The sequence below is a fragment of the Chrysemys picta genome, chromosome 10 (assembly GCF_011386835.1).
Source record: "Chrysemys picta bellii isolate R12L10 chromosome 10, ASM1138683v2, whole genome shotgun sequence".
In the NCBI taxonomy this organism is placed as follows: Eukaryota; Metazoa; Chordata; order Testudines; family Emydidae; genus Chrysemys; species Chrysemys picta.
In genome coordinates, this window is record NC_088800.1 from 7,421,024 (window position 1) to 7,435,638 (window position 14,615).

Genomic DNA, 14,615 nt, shown 5'->3' on the forward strand with positions numbered 1-14,615 from the left:
TGCTTATTAAATGCAAATTCCAAGGGGAGCCATGCCTTGCTTGGGTGATCTCTTCCTGGTACACTTGCTGTGTTAATTCCTTGTTTCTCTAAGTGGGCTTTAGGTCCGGTCTGTGCTCGCTAACCAAAGTGAAATGTTTTTAGGATCCTCAGGCAAGCTATGATGTCAATGACAATGACTGTGATCCAAGTCCACGCTACGATGCCAGCAACGAGAATAAGTATGTTGCATTCCTTATAATGCACCTAGCCCTTAAATTGTGTGGTACTTGCCAAGCACTTCACCAATATTTAAACGCCTAATTCTTACAGTTGCTTCCTCCCAGAAGGGCGGGTTAATAGTACAGGAAGCATTAGTATTATTGGGATTGCATAGATGGGGAAGGTGAGACAAGAGAGGGTGACTCCTGCAAAGGTACTGGTCAGAGGTAGGATTAGAACTCAGGAGTTCCTGGTTCCCAGTCCTGTGCGTCATCCATTAAACCAATATGTGCACTACCGTCCGACATGATAAATGTGACACAACAGTGACACTCTGTAAATCATTTTAGTAGGCTATGAATATTTAAAAGTAGAATTACTTGAGTTGGGGTCTAGCTTATTTCATCTTGCACATGGTCTCCAGTTAGGGTGACCAGATGTCCCTGTAAAATAGGGACAGTCCCGATATTTTGGGGCTTTTTCTGCTATAGGCGCCTATTACCCCCCCATCCCCGCCCCGATTTTTCACACTTGCTGTCTGGTCACCCTATCTCCAGTGGCCCCCCCAGGCCTAAACCTTTCCTTCTTGATGAAGGGAACCCCACAGCCCTCCTTCTGGGGCTTGTGCTGCTGTTCTCCCTGGTCCCTTCGATCCACCCTTCACCAGTTCCGCTCTGGCTGGCAGCAAAGTCTGTCACAAACAGAACTCAATGGTGTCTTTCCCCTGGTAGTTTACCCCAGTTTTAAACTAGGCCCAACCCATCTCCTCCTTCCCAAGGGGCCTCAGACCCTCCTGTGATTCAGCCATCACCCCTAGGCATTACCTGGCTGGAGCTCAGCCTTCTGGCTCTGGCTTCCAAACTCCCCTGGTGTCAGGGACTTCCCTGCAGGAGCCTTTCTTGCTCTCTGCAGTTTCCTGAGCTTCCTCTCTGGCTCTTTATAAGGTAACACGTGTCCTCTATCAGGCCCCACTAAGGCTGTGAATGAGGCACAGGTGAGCTGGAGCAGTTTCCTCTCCAAGGGGGAAGACGTGTGACATGTAGACATCAGTTTAATGTCGCCCACCGTCTTCAGATAACAACACACTGGCCTTCCTTGCCCACTTCTTAAGAACATGGGATGTGCCCGACTGGATCAGGCCCCTGGGCCATCTAGTCCAGAGTCCTGTTTCTGAAGAGGGTGTTAGAACTCTCTAATCGGGAGATGTTGGATCATCTGCCTCCTTCATACTGACCTCTAATAAAGATTTGCTTAAACCCTGAAGCCTGAGATTTAATATCCCTTCTAAAATTCTTATTGTTAATTAGGATGAGTCTGGAAATTCTTGATAGCCATGTAAATGTCCAACCCCTTTCTGAATCTTGTCAGATTCTTGGCCTCAGCCACTTCCTGTGGCAGTGAGTTCCACAGTTTAATTATGAGTTTTGTGAAAAAGTATTTCCTTTTATTGATTTTGAATTTGCCCCCTTTCTATTGATTGCCCCCTTGTTCTTGCGTTTTGAGACTGGGAGAACAGAAGCTTACCATCCCTAGACCATTCATTATTTTATATATTTTTATCAAGTCCCCTCTTATTTGTCCCCTTTCTAAATCCCTTCCAGCTCTGCAATATCCTTTTTTGAGACAAGGTGGCAGGTATCCTGGTGAGGCCACAGCACTGATTATATAAAATCACACACTTTTTTTATAGCAATTGTCTGTGCTCTGTCAGCTCAACTCTCCGCCCCGCCCCGCACTCCTTATTTGAATGTAATTCTGTCCTCCTAATGTGGCGTATACACATCTGCAACCATACAGCATAGCTCTCTTCATGTAAACACCAGTTGCCAAGTAACTTTCTATCAAACAAATGCCAATAGACTTTTCATGCCCTGTGTCCCAAAATGTCTTTCTAAAATGAACAGCTCTACCATTTAAGACAAATGAGTCTATTCTCCGCCCTGTGCACAATGGGCCACATACAGGGGGAATCTTCTAAAGGCCAATTTGTGAACAGAAAGGGGGTGAATGTTCAGGGGTTTAATGTTCATGTGACTTCTGCTGCTGCTAACGGGAGTCGTGTGGCGGAGTCCTTGAACAGCTGACTGGAAATGTGTCCTCTAGTCTAAAAGGACTAACCAAAAACTCTTTTTAAGGATCACCATCTGTGAATTCCCTTAATGATGCCAAGCCTCTAAGCACGTTTTCAATTTAGTGGATTAGATGTCAAAACGTTGTCACACTTTTTCAACCTAAATTAAAGTGGGACTTCCACATGGCGGCACATTTGAAAAGGAAACATTAATACAAAAAAGCAATTTGCTTGGCCCCTAATTACCTCTATTCCCCTGGCCATTATTGTGTGTTTTTTTTTTTTTTAATAAAAAGCTTCCGCACTCTCGAGTCAGTTTCGTCTGCTGCGGAAGTCTTCAGCCTGGGTTTATGAGCTCACCCGAGGAGGGATGGAGATGTCGCAGATGGAGCATTATGACATCACTGTAGAATGAGAGAGGGAGACATGATGGGATACAACATTGCAAATAGCTTAAGCAGCAACATGACTGTTAGCAATGGCGTCATGGTGCTGGGTGTCACATACAATACATACACACGCTTGGTCCACGTGTGTGTGTGACTGTGCTGTCAATTATTTACATGGAAATGTAGCCTGACTGTAAATTCTCTTTTCAGACACGGCACCCGCTGTGCTGGACAAGTTGCAGCTAAAGCAAACAACTCTAATTGTATCGTGGGCATCGCGTATAATGCAAGAATAGGAGGTAAGGCTGAAGCTAAGCTGTGGCTTTCTGACTGTGTGTGGTTTGCTACTTATACACCTTTATTTCCTGGACCTATAGTTCTGCCAGTCTGGACTGGTGGGTTGTGATTTCTTGAACTGAGATTGACAGGGGGCCAGTGAGGCTTTGAAGCAGTGACCTGGTCTGGAACTGCTAAAGCCTTAAATCTTTATTGTCAGGGCCCCCTTACGTCCTTGATTGAGAATGATCCTGAAGCGCCCCCCTGCCCCCGATAGTGGAGCCGTATTTCTATGAAGAGGGTGGGGACCTGCTGAATTAGGGGGGCAGGGATAGCTCAGTGGTTTGAGCATTGGCCTGCTAAACCCAGGGTTGTGAGTTCAATCCTTGAGGGGGGCCACTTGGGGATCTGGGGCAAAATCAGTACTTGGTCCTGCTAGTGAAGGCAGGGGGCTGGACTTGATGACCTTTCAGAGTCCCTTCCAGTTCTAAGAAATGGGATATCTCCTTTAATAATTATTATTATATAATTTCGCTCTTGAGGACATGGCTGACAATGTGCCCTCTGCATCTTGTAGATCCGTGGTTTGTACAAATCACAGGTGGCTATAGCTGGTTGGAACCCCTTCCCCAAGATGTGTCGGTTTCATCGGGAAGGGGTTCTTTGTGGTTTGTTTGTTTGTTTGTTTTTTAGCGAGAGATTTCTCACACTCTCTAGCCAGGCCATTAGGGCACTGGCCTGGCATGTGAGAAACCCAGTTCAAATGCCCGCCCTACCTGATTCAGAGTGATCTGGGACGAAAAGCTCTGGTCTGAATCAGTCAGAGCCAGGATTTGAACCTGGCTTGGCTACATTCCAGGCGGGGCCCCAGTCCGCAGGATGAATGGGAGCACACACCCCGATCCAAAAGTGGGCACTAGGACATGACTCCCTGTCCCCAGAAACTTCCCAAAGGTTTTGGGGTTGTTCCAGCGTGGAACGAAAACAAATGTCAAAACTTCAGAAGTTGCTGCCAAACAGAATTGTCGTCCTGCAGCCAGCTATACCAATGGCCCCTTCTCATTGGTAGTCAGCTGCGCCAGCTTCAACGAGGGAAGCTGCAACACCCCAGTTCGGCTCAATATTCACATCAGAGATTAATGCTCAACTTGTAATCATTCAGAGGGGCTAATCAGGGCTGCTTGGATGTTTGCCTTCCAACTGGAACTGACCGGGGAAGTCAAAAGAACAGGGTTAGGTCTTCGTTTGGTAAAGGACCGGTTTTGGAGTTTGTAGGAGCAGCTCCATGCTTTTTCCCTGTATGATCCTCCTGGATTTTTTTTCCATATTTAAAAATAAAATTGAGCCAACATGTGATTTACAAAGGATTGCATCGCTTACAGAACCTGTCCTAAATGGAACAAACAAAGCTTGCATAGGCTTTTGGGAATGTATTCAATCAAGTCAGACCCTGTCTGAAAATTCCTGCCAATGTTTTCACTTCTTCTTGCATCTAAATCCTGGAATCTAGGATTCAGAATAGTCTGTCTCGCTGCATGGTTCAGTCCCTGGGCTCTTTGTAATTTGCCTTGGTAGCAATAGATTTTACTGGCAAGGCTATTATAAAATACTGTTCTCAGGGGCTGCTGTGTGCAAGCCGCTTGCCACTTTCCATTATGTAAGTGCAACTTGTGGAGCAGGGAATTGGATGCGGTTTTCTCACAGCTGTGCGATCCCACTTCGCTGCCCTCCACTCGGCTGCTGGAACTGCATGCCAGGGAGAGGCCTGGATGCAGATTGGCAGGTGAGCGCCTTTCCAGCATTGCACCGTCTTCCAGCTGTTTAGGAGTTGGCAATGCTGCTAGCAGGCGGCAGCAGTTCGTTAGTGACTGAGTGGAAATGCTGCCTCTGGGAAGGATGGCTGAGCTTGCTGGGAACATGGGAATGGGGCTGCGCTGGCTGGGAGAGGATTTTTGGGATGCTTCTAAAGGAAACGTAGGGTAGGATGTGAGTAGAAGGGGGGAACAGCTCCTTTATTCCTGTTGGGTTTCTTTCCCCTGTCCTGACTTTCCTACCCCTTTTCCTTCCTATGTACCCCCATTGTCCTCCTTTCTTTCCTATTCTCTACAGCCTCATTCTGGCTCCTTTCTCTTTTCCCTCTTGTGCCCGCCTCACCTATCTCTTTAGGCAGAGGACGCATAGCCTTTGGCCCAACGTGCAGTGGGGCTGAAGTGGTGTTGGGACATCTGTGGTCCCTTGATTATAGAGAAGCCTAAGTCTGATTTAGTTGGGGATTGGTTGATTTAGTTGGTGTTGGTCCTGCCATGAGCTAGATGACCTCCTGAGGTCCCTTCCAACCCTGATATTTTATGATTCTATGTTCCTATGAAGTCAGCAGGAGACCATGCACTTTCTGGAGCTAGATAGAGGTCTGGTTCACCTTGTGTCAACCACACGTGTCCCCTTTCCAACACATCCTTCTCAAATCTCCCTTAAAGGAAACTGCTCTTCTCTTCTGTAACCCTTCTGCCCATCAGAGTTGGCCGCAACAAGGGCCGGGTTCAGTATCTAGGGGTTCTGTTTCAATAACACAATGCAAAACCGGCTCGAGCCCCTACCCAGTGACCTGGGACAATTACATACCACCCCCCCTGGGCGCCTCTAAGACGCAATACTTCCCCTCTTGCAAGCACAGAGACTGAGTGTAGCAAAAGCCTTTTAATAAAGGAGGGAAACAATGTGGCACTATGCTGGGGAAACACCACAAACAGGATTCATTACACAAACCATGAGCAAAAGACCCACCCCCAAGTAAGTTTGGCAGTGTCCTTTTCCCCTCAGGGTCTTAAGTCCAGCAACCTAACAGTCACCCCTTCCACAGTTTCTGTCATTGGTCAGTGCAGCCCCCAGAGTTCAGAAGCTTATCTGCAGAGTTTACCTCCCAGCCTGGGTGGAAGTGGGGAGATACGGGGGGCATCTTACATGCTCCGCTGCTCGGGTTGATGGCCGATTGCCACGCCTCTCCACGGGGCTCTGCTGCAGACTTCACCGCCAGCTGCACCTCTCCGCCAGCCGCCCTGCTATCCACTCCTCTCCGCTAGTCGCTCCTGTCTGCTAGCCATCCTGCTAGCACCCAACTTGTCTTCCCTAAACACAACTCTCAGTGATTTCTGCTCTTAGTAACTTCAGCTCTTTAGTGATTTCAGCTCTCGGTGATGTCAGCTGTTAGTAGGGGGCCTCAGTGCTGGCGCACTCAGAACCACTAGTCCAAAGTAGGTCTAATGCTTAGACCTCAGAATCCGTGTCTTCAGCTCTGCAGTATGTAACAAGACTCCTAACTGAGTCAAATTTAGCTCTATTATTACACCATGGAGAGGTCAAAGTGGTGTTTGGGGCCCTCAGTTACCCATACCTGTCCCAGCCTCTCTCTCTCTCAATTCACTGGGCTTTGGAACCCATGTCCCTTGTCTAGCGAGTGCTACTTAGTTGAGGGCGAGTCCCTCAGTCATAAAATGCCAAGTTCAGTTCTACTGTCTTTGATTCAAACAACCAGGATAACAACACTTTAATACTCCTGCCCCAATAACAAAGAGTCTGGGGATCCCACAGCAGCCAAATTGACCACTTGGGCCAGCAGTCCCATCATGCTAGGCAGGGTGGGTGTGCCCCTGAAACTAGATCAGCCCCTGAAGTCCTTTTCCACAGCTCACCACCAGATGTCAGGGTAGAGCTCATTCTGACTCTGCTTACACTTCTGCTTCCCTGCATCCCTTCTTTGCCCCCTCCCCCTACTGGTATGTGGAGACCGGCATATTGTTCTTTAGAAACTGGGGGTGGGGGAGCACATGGATGAAACAATTGCTGCTGTTCCTGTCGACACAGAGGCTGGTCATATTGGAGGCTGGTCATTTTCAGAGATGCATCTCTTGCTGCAGGTGGGTCCAAGCACCCGGAGTTCAGGCCCTTTCTGTCCCGCCCTTGCAGACAAAGAACACATAACAGGAGGGGGGCCGCCCTTTCCGGCAGATGGAGATTTGAGCTATTAGCATGGTTTGCAGTAGGATCCCATCTCCGCAAGTGCCCTGTGTTTATCAGAGTTGCTCTCACTTTCCTTGCACGCACAACCTGGGCTGGAAAAGGGTGCTCCTGTTGCAGAGAGAGAGCGTCAGTTTTTTGACACTCCATGTTCTACTCTCCTGAATGCTCAGCATGTTGGATATAGTATCTCCCGGTGCACTAGCTGTCAGGCCAGCCTGCCCATTTGCGCTGTGGGTAAAATTGCTAACCGAGTGTTTGAACAGTCTGATCCAGCTACCTGTGTCACTTCAATACCTTTTCCGTCTCAGAGCCAACTGCAGAGCAAGAGCAAATGTCCCTAGTTAATTAAATACATGTAGATGTCCCTGTCCTCCCCTCCCCGCAGGAACTTGATATTCCCATTTAACGAAATATATTCAATAAATAACTGAAAATGACTTTTTTATTTTTAAAGGACGTTTGTACAAACCCTGGCACAATGGGCCACCAGCCCCCTGGCCTTGGCACGACTGTAATACAAATAACAAACAGTAATGAAGTAAACGAATCATTATCAGTAAAATTGGATTCATGATGCTAATTAGAATCACGAAGTTCGCTTGCATTAGCATATCTATGAACCATTCAGATTTAGAGCATTTTAAAGGATCAACTTACCCCAACCACTAATCTAATCAGCTTGGAGTTGTGTAGTTACAGTGTCAATGACATGTAGTGTCAGGGAATCTGTGGGGCTGACTTTGCAAATGGGATAGAACGAAGGCTGGAATTGTCATGTATTACAGGCTACCTTTGTGTGCAGCCGCTGACCAAATCTACAGGAAAATTCATTTGTAAATCAGTTGCCAAAAGGTCCTTTCCCCTTCCCCCCAGGCTGAGCTGTCACCTCATTGACACAGATAGAACCTGCAGAGTCAGAGCTCGTTCAAGCAGGGGGACATGAAACTCTCCATCAGCCTCATATTAGGAGCCTTATTTGACACGTTGCAGAGGGCAGATGTGGCCCATGCTCTGTTACCCTCTGAGCAGTAGAGGAGTGAGCTTAGTACTCGTATTAATGGTAGGAAGGCTTTAGACCTGGGCACCTGTAGGTAGATGTGGTCCTGACCTAGTCTCTCCTCTGCTTCAGCTCAGATATGGAGAAAGGAATTAAGCCTCTTCAGGTACATCCACCTCCTTCTAAGGCTCCCCCTTGGACTGTCTTGTCTCCTGCCCAGGGCTGGCCTTACCATGAGGCGAACTGAGGTGCCAGACTGTGTGTGTGTTTGGGGGGGGGGGAGGCGCCACTAGGACCCCGAGTGTAGAAATTGTGTCCGCTGCTGGTGCATATGTATTCTCTCTGCTCTAGATGCACAGAGATGGTGGAGTGCTGTGCTGGAGGAAGGAGGGCACAAGACACATAACAGGCATGCAGGAGAAAAGGAGAGAGGGAATAACAGAAAGCAGCAGGAGCTGCAGGGAGAGAGAGGAGGAGGAGCCTCTTATGTACCTCTCCAGCACCCCCAGGAGCCTGGACCGATTAACACCAGCTTCTCAGGGAGCTTCCTGTTTCCTGCTGCTTCCCTGAACCCACTTGAGGCAAACAGGCAGTCAACTGAAGTAGTAGGAGCCAGGTAGGCCCTTAAGACGCTGATATCTTCCCTCACTCAGGCCCTGCTACCAACCTGCTTATTTGTCCCCTTCAATTGAGTGTTGAGAGCCACTATAACTGGCACAGAACAGCAGTCATGAGTGAAAGAAGAAAACGCCCCTCTGGGGCAGCATTCAGAAAAAGCAAGCAAGCAAAGGAAGCTTTTCTATCTAAGCAGGAAGGAGCTCTCCTGAGATACATAGACACAAATGTTCACGGTGAGTCTTCCGGCCCCAGTGAGGATGTGAATGGTGAGGAGATGCCTGATCTTCCAGTTAGTCAGAGTGCAGGTGACCAGGCAGCTACTGCAGCATCCATATCTCCATCTCAAATGGATGTAACCATGCACATTCCTGAAGAAAAGTGTAGATCAGAGAGGAGTGTGATGGAGGCGCAAGAAACAGCTGCTGCTGAGTTTAGTTCCTTAAATCTAGATGATTCAGGACTGTGGACCCACTTGAGCAGTAGCCTGAGGGACTTCCTTGTACTACATGGGCCACAGCAAGTGAAAAACTTCATGTTCCCCAAAGACAATGAAAATAGAAGTTTCCATCCAACACATTACTGGCGTGAAATCCCCAATGGTGACAAAGGAGAGAGGCCATGGCTTATGCACTCAAAAACCCATGCTGCATACTGTTTTTGTTGCAAACTCTTCCAGTCTAATGTTCCAGCCATATTGGGTTCTACAGGAACAAAGGACTGGAAAAATCTGGCAAGAAATCTGGCATGCCATGAGAAGGCAGCAAATCACCAGAGAGCATTCCATAGGTGGAAAGAGCTTGCAATGAGACCTAGGCTAGGTCTACACTACCCGCCTGAATCGGCGGGTAGAAATCGACCTCTCGAGGATCGATTTATCGCGTCCCAACGATCCCCGAATCGACGCTCTTACTCCACCAGCGGAGGTGGGAGTAAGCGCCGTCGACAGAAAGCTGCAGAAGTCGATTTTGCCGCCGTCCTCACAGCAGGGTAAGTCGGCTGCGATACGTCAAATTCAGCTACGCTATTCACGTAGCTGAATTTGCGTATCTTAAATCGACTCCCCCCTGTAGTGTAGATGTAGCCTAAGGTGAAAGGCCACCATAGATGATCAGCATCAAGAGAAGATTGCATCAGAGTCTCTTTACTGGTAAAATGTTCTGAAAAGGCTCATTGCTATTGTGAGAATGCTTGCTACCCAAAACCTAGCACTGCGTGGCACTTCAGATCGGCTGTATGTGCCAAACAATGGAAACTTCCTTAAAATTGTGGAGCTGATGGCTGAGTTTGATGCTGTGCTCCAGGAGCATCTAAGAAGAGTCACCACCCAAGAAATGTACACACACCACTACCTTGGAAAAACAATTCAAAATGAGATCATACAGTTACTGGAAACAAAAGTCAAACAGAAGATTGTGGCAGATCTGAAGTCAGCAAGATATTACTCTGTTATTCTGGACTGCACACCTGACATCAACCATATGGAACAAATTACTTTAATGGTGCGTTTTGTAACAACAACAGAACCTAGTGAAAATGTCCCTGCAATGGTGACTGTCAGAGAGCATTTTCTAGAATTTATTGACATTGATGATACTACAGGAGGTGGTATGACAAATGTGCTTCTTAAAAAGCTGGAGGATACGGGAATTGCGATAGTTGACATGAGAAGTCAGGGCTACGATAATGGTGCCAACATGAGAGGAAAGAACAGAGGAGTGCAGACACGGATCCGAGAGTTAAACCCTCGAGCTTTTTTCGTCCCAGGCAGTTCTCATTCATTGAACTTGGTGGTCAGTGATGCAGCATCAGCCTCTTGCGGGGCTGCTGAATTTTTTAATGTAATTCAAAGCATCTATGTATTTTTCTCTGCATCAACTCATCAATGGCAAATTTTGAAGCAACATCTGGGAACATCCTCTCTGACACTGAAACCACTGAGTGCCACATGATGGGATATTCCAAAACTCTTCACTATACCTGAAGAAGACCTACACCAGCAATGCAGGGCACTAGAGACAGCGTTGACACATGATAACATGCACGATATTGATGCGAGTGATTTACGTGATGAACTGAAAGCCCTTTCAAGATACATTTCAGCAGGATGAATTCCAAAGGCTCTTCTGAAACATATGTGCACAAATAAGATGACCACCCTATTTCCAAATGCTTTTGTTGCTCTGCGCATACTTCTAACACTTCCTGTAGCAGTTGCCAGTGAAGAACACAGCTTCTCCAAGCTGAAGTTAATAAAAACACATCTACGCTCCACAGTGACACAGGAGAGGCTGGTCGGCCTTGCAACCATCTCAATAGAGCATGAGCTGGCCCAGACTGTGGACCTTCAGGAAGCAGTTCAAATCTTTGCAACCAAGAAGGCAGGGAAAGCACCACTTTGATTATTCAAACAGATACAAATGCCAGTGTTTACTATGCAGACAAGAAAAGTTACATTTGCTGTTCAGGCGTTTGAAAGTTAAGTGTTACTTAAAATTCTTGAACAAGGCATTTAAAGTTGTTTGTTCTCCTTTATTGGCGTAGGTAGCAGAGCAGTACCATGAGAGGAGTAGAACAGGAAGAAGGCAGAATTGAGACCTTTCGAAGTTTTGGCCCACGCGAGGGGGGCATGGAGGCGTCATTTGAGCTCCCCGCCTCAGGGGCCAAAATGTTGTGGGCCGGCCCTGCTCCTGCCAGCATCTCTGCCCTGTTAGCTCTCTGAGGTGTCTGGCATAAAACCCTTTGAGACAGAGGTCACAACAGCTCAGCAGGAGTCCATCTGGGGAAGATTCCCCACAATGCCTCAGGAGGGCAGAGGACCCTAGCATCTGTGTAAGAAATTCTTGGTGGCTGTATGGAGAAGGCAAATCTTGAAAAATACCCACAAGCCACTGTGCCAGCAGCAAGAGCTGAGGCAGTATGGGATAGCAGTCAATCCTTTCCCAGGATGCATTGATACCAACATGGTTCTGAAACTTGACAAGGGAGGATGTGTAAATACAGGTGACTTAGGCCAGGTCTACACTCCAAAGGTTTTCTGGTATAGTTATCCTGGTACGGCTATAACAGCAAACCCCTAGTGCAGACACAGCTTAGCCAGTGGTTATACCAGCTCCCCTAGCAAAATAAGCTTCACCACCAGCAGCACATTTATGCCAGTATAACTGAGTTGACACTAGGGCGTTTGCCAGTATAGAAATGTGACAAAAATTACGCTCCTAGCCAACATTGTTCTCCTAGCAAAAGTTTCTGCTGTAGCCCTGGCCTCAGTGTTTGGCCAGGGGGAAAAAAGCTGCAGGATGGGAACAACACAGCTGTGATTGCAGGAGCTGGGTGAGAAGGCCAGGCAGGTGTACTAACGTGGTTCTCTCTGCGGGGTGAAGATCACTTAGCTTCTTCCTCCACTAGCACAGGTGCTCAGGGAAAATGCTGCTGGAGTGCTGTTTGGGAGACCGTAACGAGATTGCCCCAGGCTGCACCCCCAAGTGTTCTGGGCCTGGACTGAACCCCATACTGGGATTTTTCATTTCCTCCTGTGACCTCAACTTAGCATAAGGAAAATAATTGTTAAAGAAGAAACCTTGTTGACAGATACTGTATTTCTCTGCTGTATCCTGCCACCAGCTTACCCTCCACTCCGGAGCCCATACACAAATTCCACATCTCAGCCCCACTGTTTGAGACCTAAGCAAGGGAATCCTGGAGACTTGCATTTAAATAACTAGTTTACCCACTTGGCCCTGCCCTGAAGGCTGCTCTCACACTACTGGAGTTTGTAGAGGATTGGTTTGTCTCTGGTGGGTGTTTGGCTTTTGTTGGTGAGAGATAAGTCTCATTTCCATAATTCCACGAGTGAGTGCGTCCAATAAATCAACCACTAGACACCCCTCACCCGAGAACAGGAGTATCTCTCTTTTTAACTTTAGAGTGTCCGTCTAGTTCTCTGCATGGGTGTGTACACGCACGTGTGTCTGTGTGCATGACACATCTGATTTCTCTGTGACCCCAATGCAGGGGAACGAATGCAGACCCTATTTTGAAATGTTCGTTGTCCATGCAAGTGTGGTCCATTCACTGGCACTCTGTACTGGTTAAAGGCACGTGTGACCATTCCCTGTTTTGTGAAGCAGGCAGCACTGAAAGACGCTAATGCCATCAGTATAAATCGAGGCTGTAGCAAACTGAGGATGCTGATTGCCTGGTGGAAGCAAGCAGGGCCTTTCCATCGACTGCAGCTGGAGTTAAAGGTATTCTGCCTCCTACAGGATCAGGCCCTAAAATGCACATGGTATATTTCAAACGCACACTCCTTAATAACCATGGAGGCAGGAATTACTTGTCAGCTTTATAAAAAATGCATTGCTCCCTTTTGAATTTGACTTCTTTATTGAGCACCTCCATGTGTGCGCATGTTGGGGAGACCAGGAACGCTTTGTTAACCAAGACACTAAAACTGGCAGACCGCTTGAGGTTGTAGGTTTGGGTCAATTTGTTTGAAACTGAACCCTATAGAGTTACCGATTGTGGAACAGAACGTGCTGTCGCTTTAGCAAAAGTGATTCTAGATGGATTACTAAAATAAACTCACGATTTAATGAGCAAAACTTGTCGGGGAGGCCTATTTGTCACACTCAAAAAGCTACAATCTAATTTTACTTGCTGTTCTTCATTGCTCTTGCATTGCTGTTTATTTGCTGTAGGCAAAATACATTACTGCTCAATAAACAAACAGTGATCCTGGCATACCTTCTTTTTTCCCTTCTCTTCTTTACAGCCTGCATTCTGAAACTTTTATTGCTTGCTCTGTGGGAAACAGCTGATTTATTTCCCTCTCCTGCCCGTCTTTTAGTTAACTTTGGTTTCCTTCTTCCAAACTCTATAACAGGGGTCGGCAACCTTTCAGAAGTGGGGTGCCGAGTCTTCATTTATTAATAATTAACTCCAATTTAAGGTTTCGTGTGCCCATAATACATTTTCACGTTTTTAGAAGGTCTCTTTCTATAAGTCTATAATATATAACAAAACTATTGTTGTATGTAAAGTAAATAAGGGTTTTAAAATGTTTAAGAAACTTCATTTAAAATTAAATTAAAATGCAGAGCCCCCCGGACCGGTGGCCAGGAGCCGGGCAGTGTGAGTGCCACTGAAAATCAGCTCGCGTGCCGCCTTCGGCACCCGTGCCATAGGTTGCCTACCCCTGCTCTATAACCTATAGATCTTGCTGCAGTATTATATAAATTTGGGTTTGATTGCTAGCTCGGCTAGCTATATTGGCTCTGCTATGTGATGAGACTGAGGGGATATTTTCCCTCTATACAAGAGCACAGCCGGCAACATCTTTAATGGGAACAAAGTAAAGGGAGAATTTATACAGCTTAGTTTTTAGGCTATCTATGGAGGTATGGACAATACCATTGCCAGTGTGCCTTGCAAATGTCTCCACACCTCTGTGAGGCATGCAAGTATTATTAGCCCCATTTTAGATGGGGAACTGAAGCACAGAGAGATTGTGACTTGCCCCAGGTCACGCAGGATCTGAGAGAGGAATTAAGTTCAGATCTCCTTAGTCCCAGTCCTCCTCCACGTGCCCATCTTTTCGCTGCAGACTCACGAAAGGCAAATCCTTCATTGGTTCATAGACTCTCCAGATGGGCAGAGTGTCCCCGCCAGGCCTGGGATGTAGCTTCACCTTCACCCCTTACAAGACTAGTCAGATATTAAATGACAAGATCTGAGCCAAAAGGCCAGGTAGAAGTGAAGTGGATGTGAGGAGCATCTCTGCCTGACCTGCCTTATACCTAATGCGCATAGTCCAGTGAACGGCTTACATTGTCCCAAAGCTGCTGTTTACTCCAGCTCTTCTCTTACATGTAGTGCTGGCCATGTTGCTCTGAAGAAGAGTCATCCAATCACGAGCTGAGCTGGGTCCCAATTCTGCAAAGTGCCAGGCACCCCCAACTCCAGCGCTTGGCTCCTTGCAGGGTCAGGCTTGGAGTTCGAAAGCTAGCTTTTCCTCCCACCGCCTGAAGGATTTAGTGCTTTGAATTATG

At 47.2% G+C, this 14,615-nt stretch overlaps 1 protein-coding gene across 2 annotated transcripts in view; it reads left to right on the forward strand.

Annotated features, from left to right (window-relative positions):
- Positions 1-14,615, forward strand: part of PCSK6 (proprotein convertase subtilisin/kexin type 6) — a 117,323-nt gene that overhangs the window by 39,205 nt on the left and 63,503 nt on the right. For both annotated transcript variants that reach the window (XM_008165479.4, XM_065559206.1), the window contains 2 exons: positions 144-220; positions 2,871-2,959. In XM_008165479.4, coding sequence (XP_008163701.2) covers positions 144-220; positions 2,871-2,959 — 166 coding nt within the window. The remainder of the gene's footprint in view (positions 1-143; positions 221-2,870; positions 2,960-14,615) is intronic.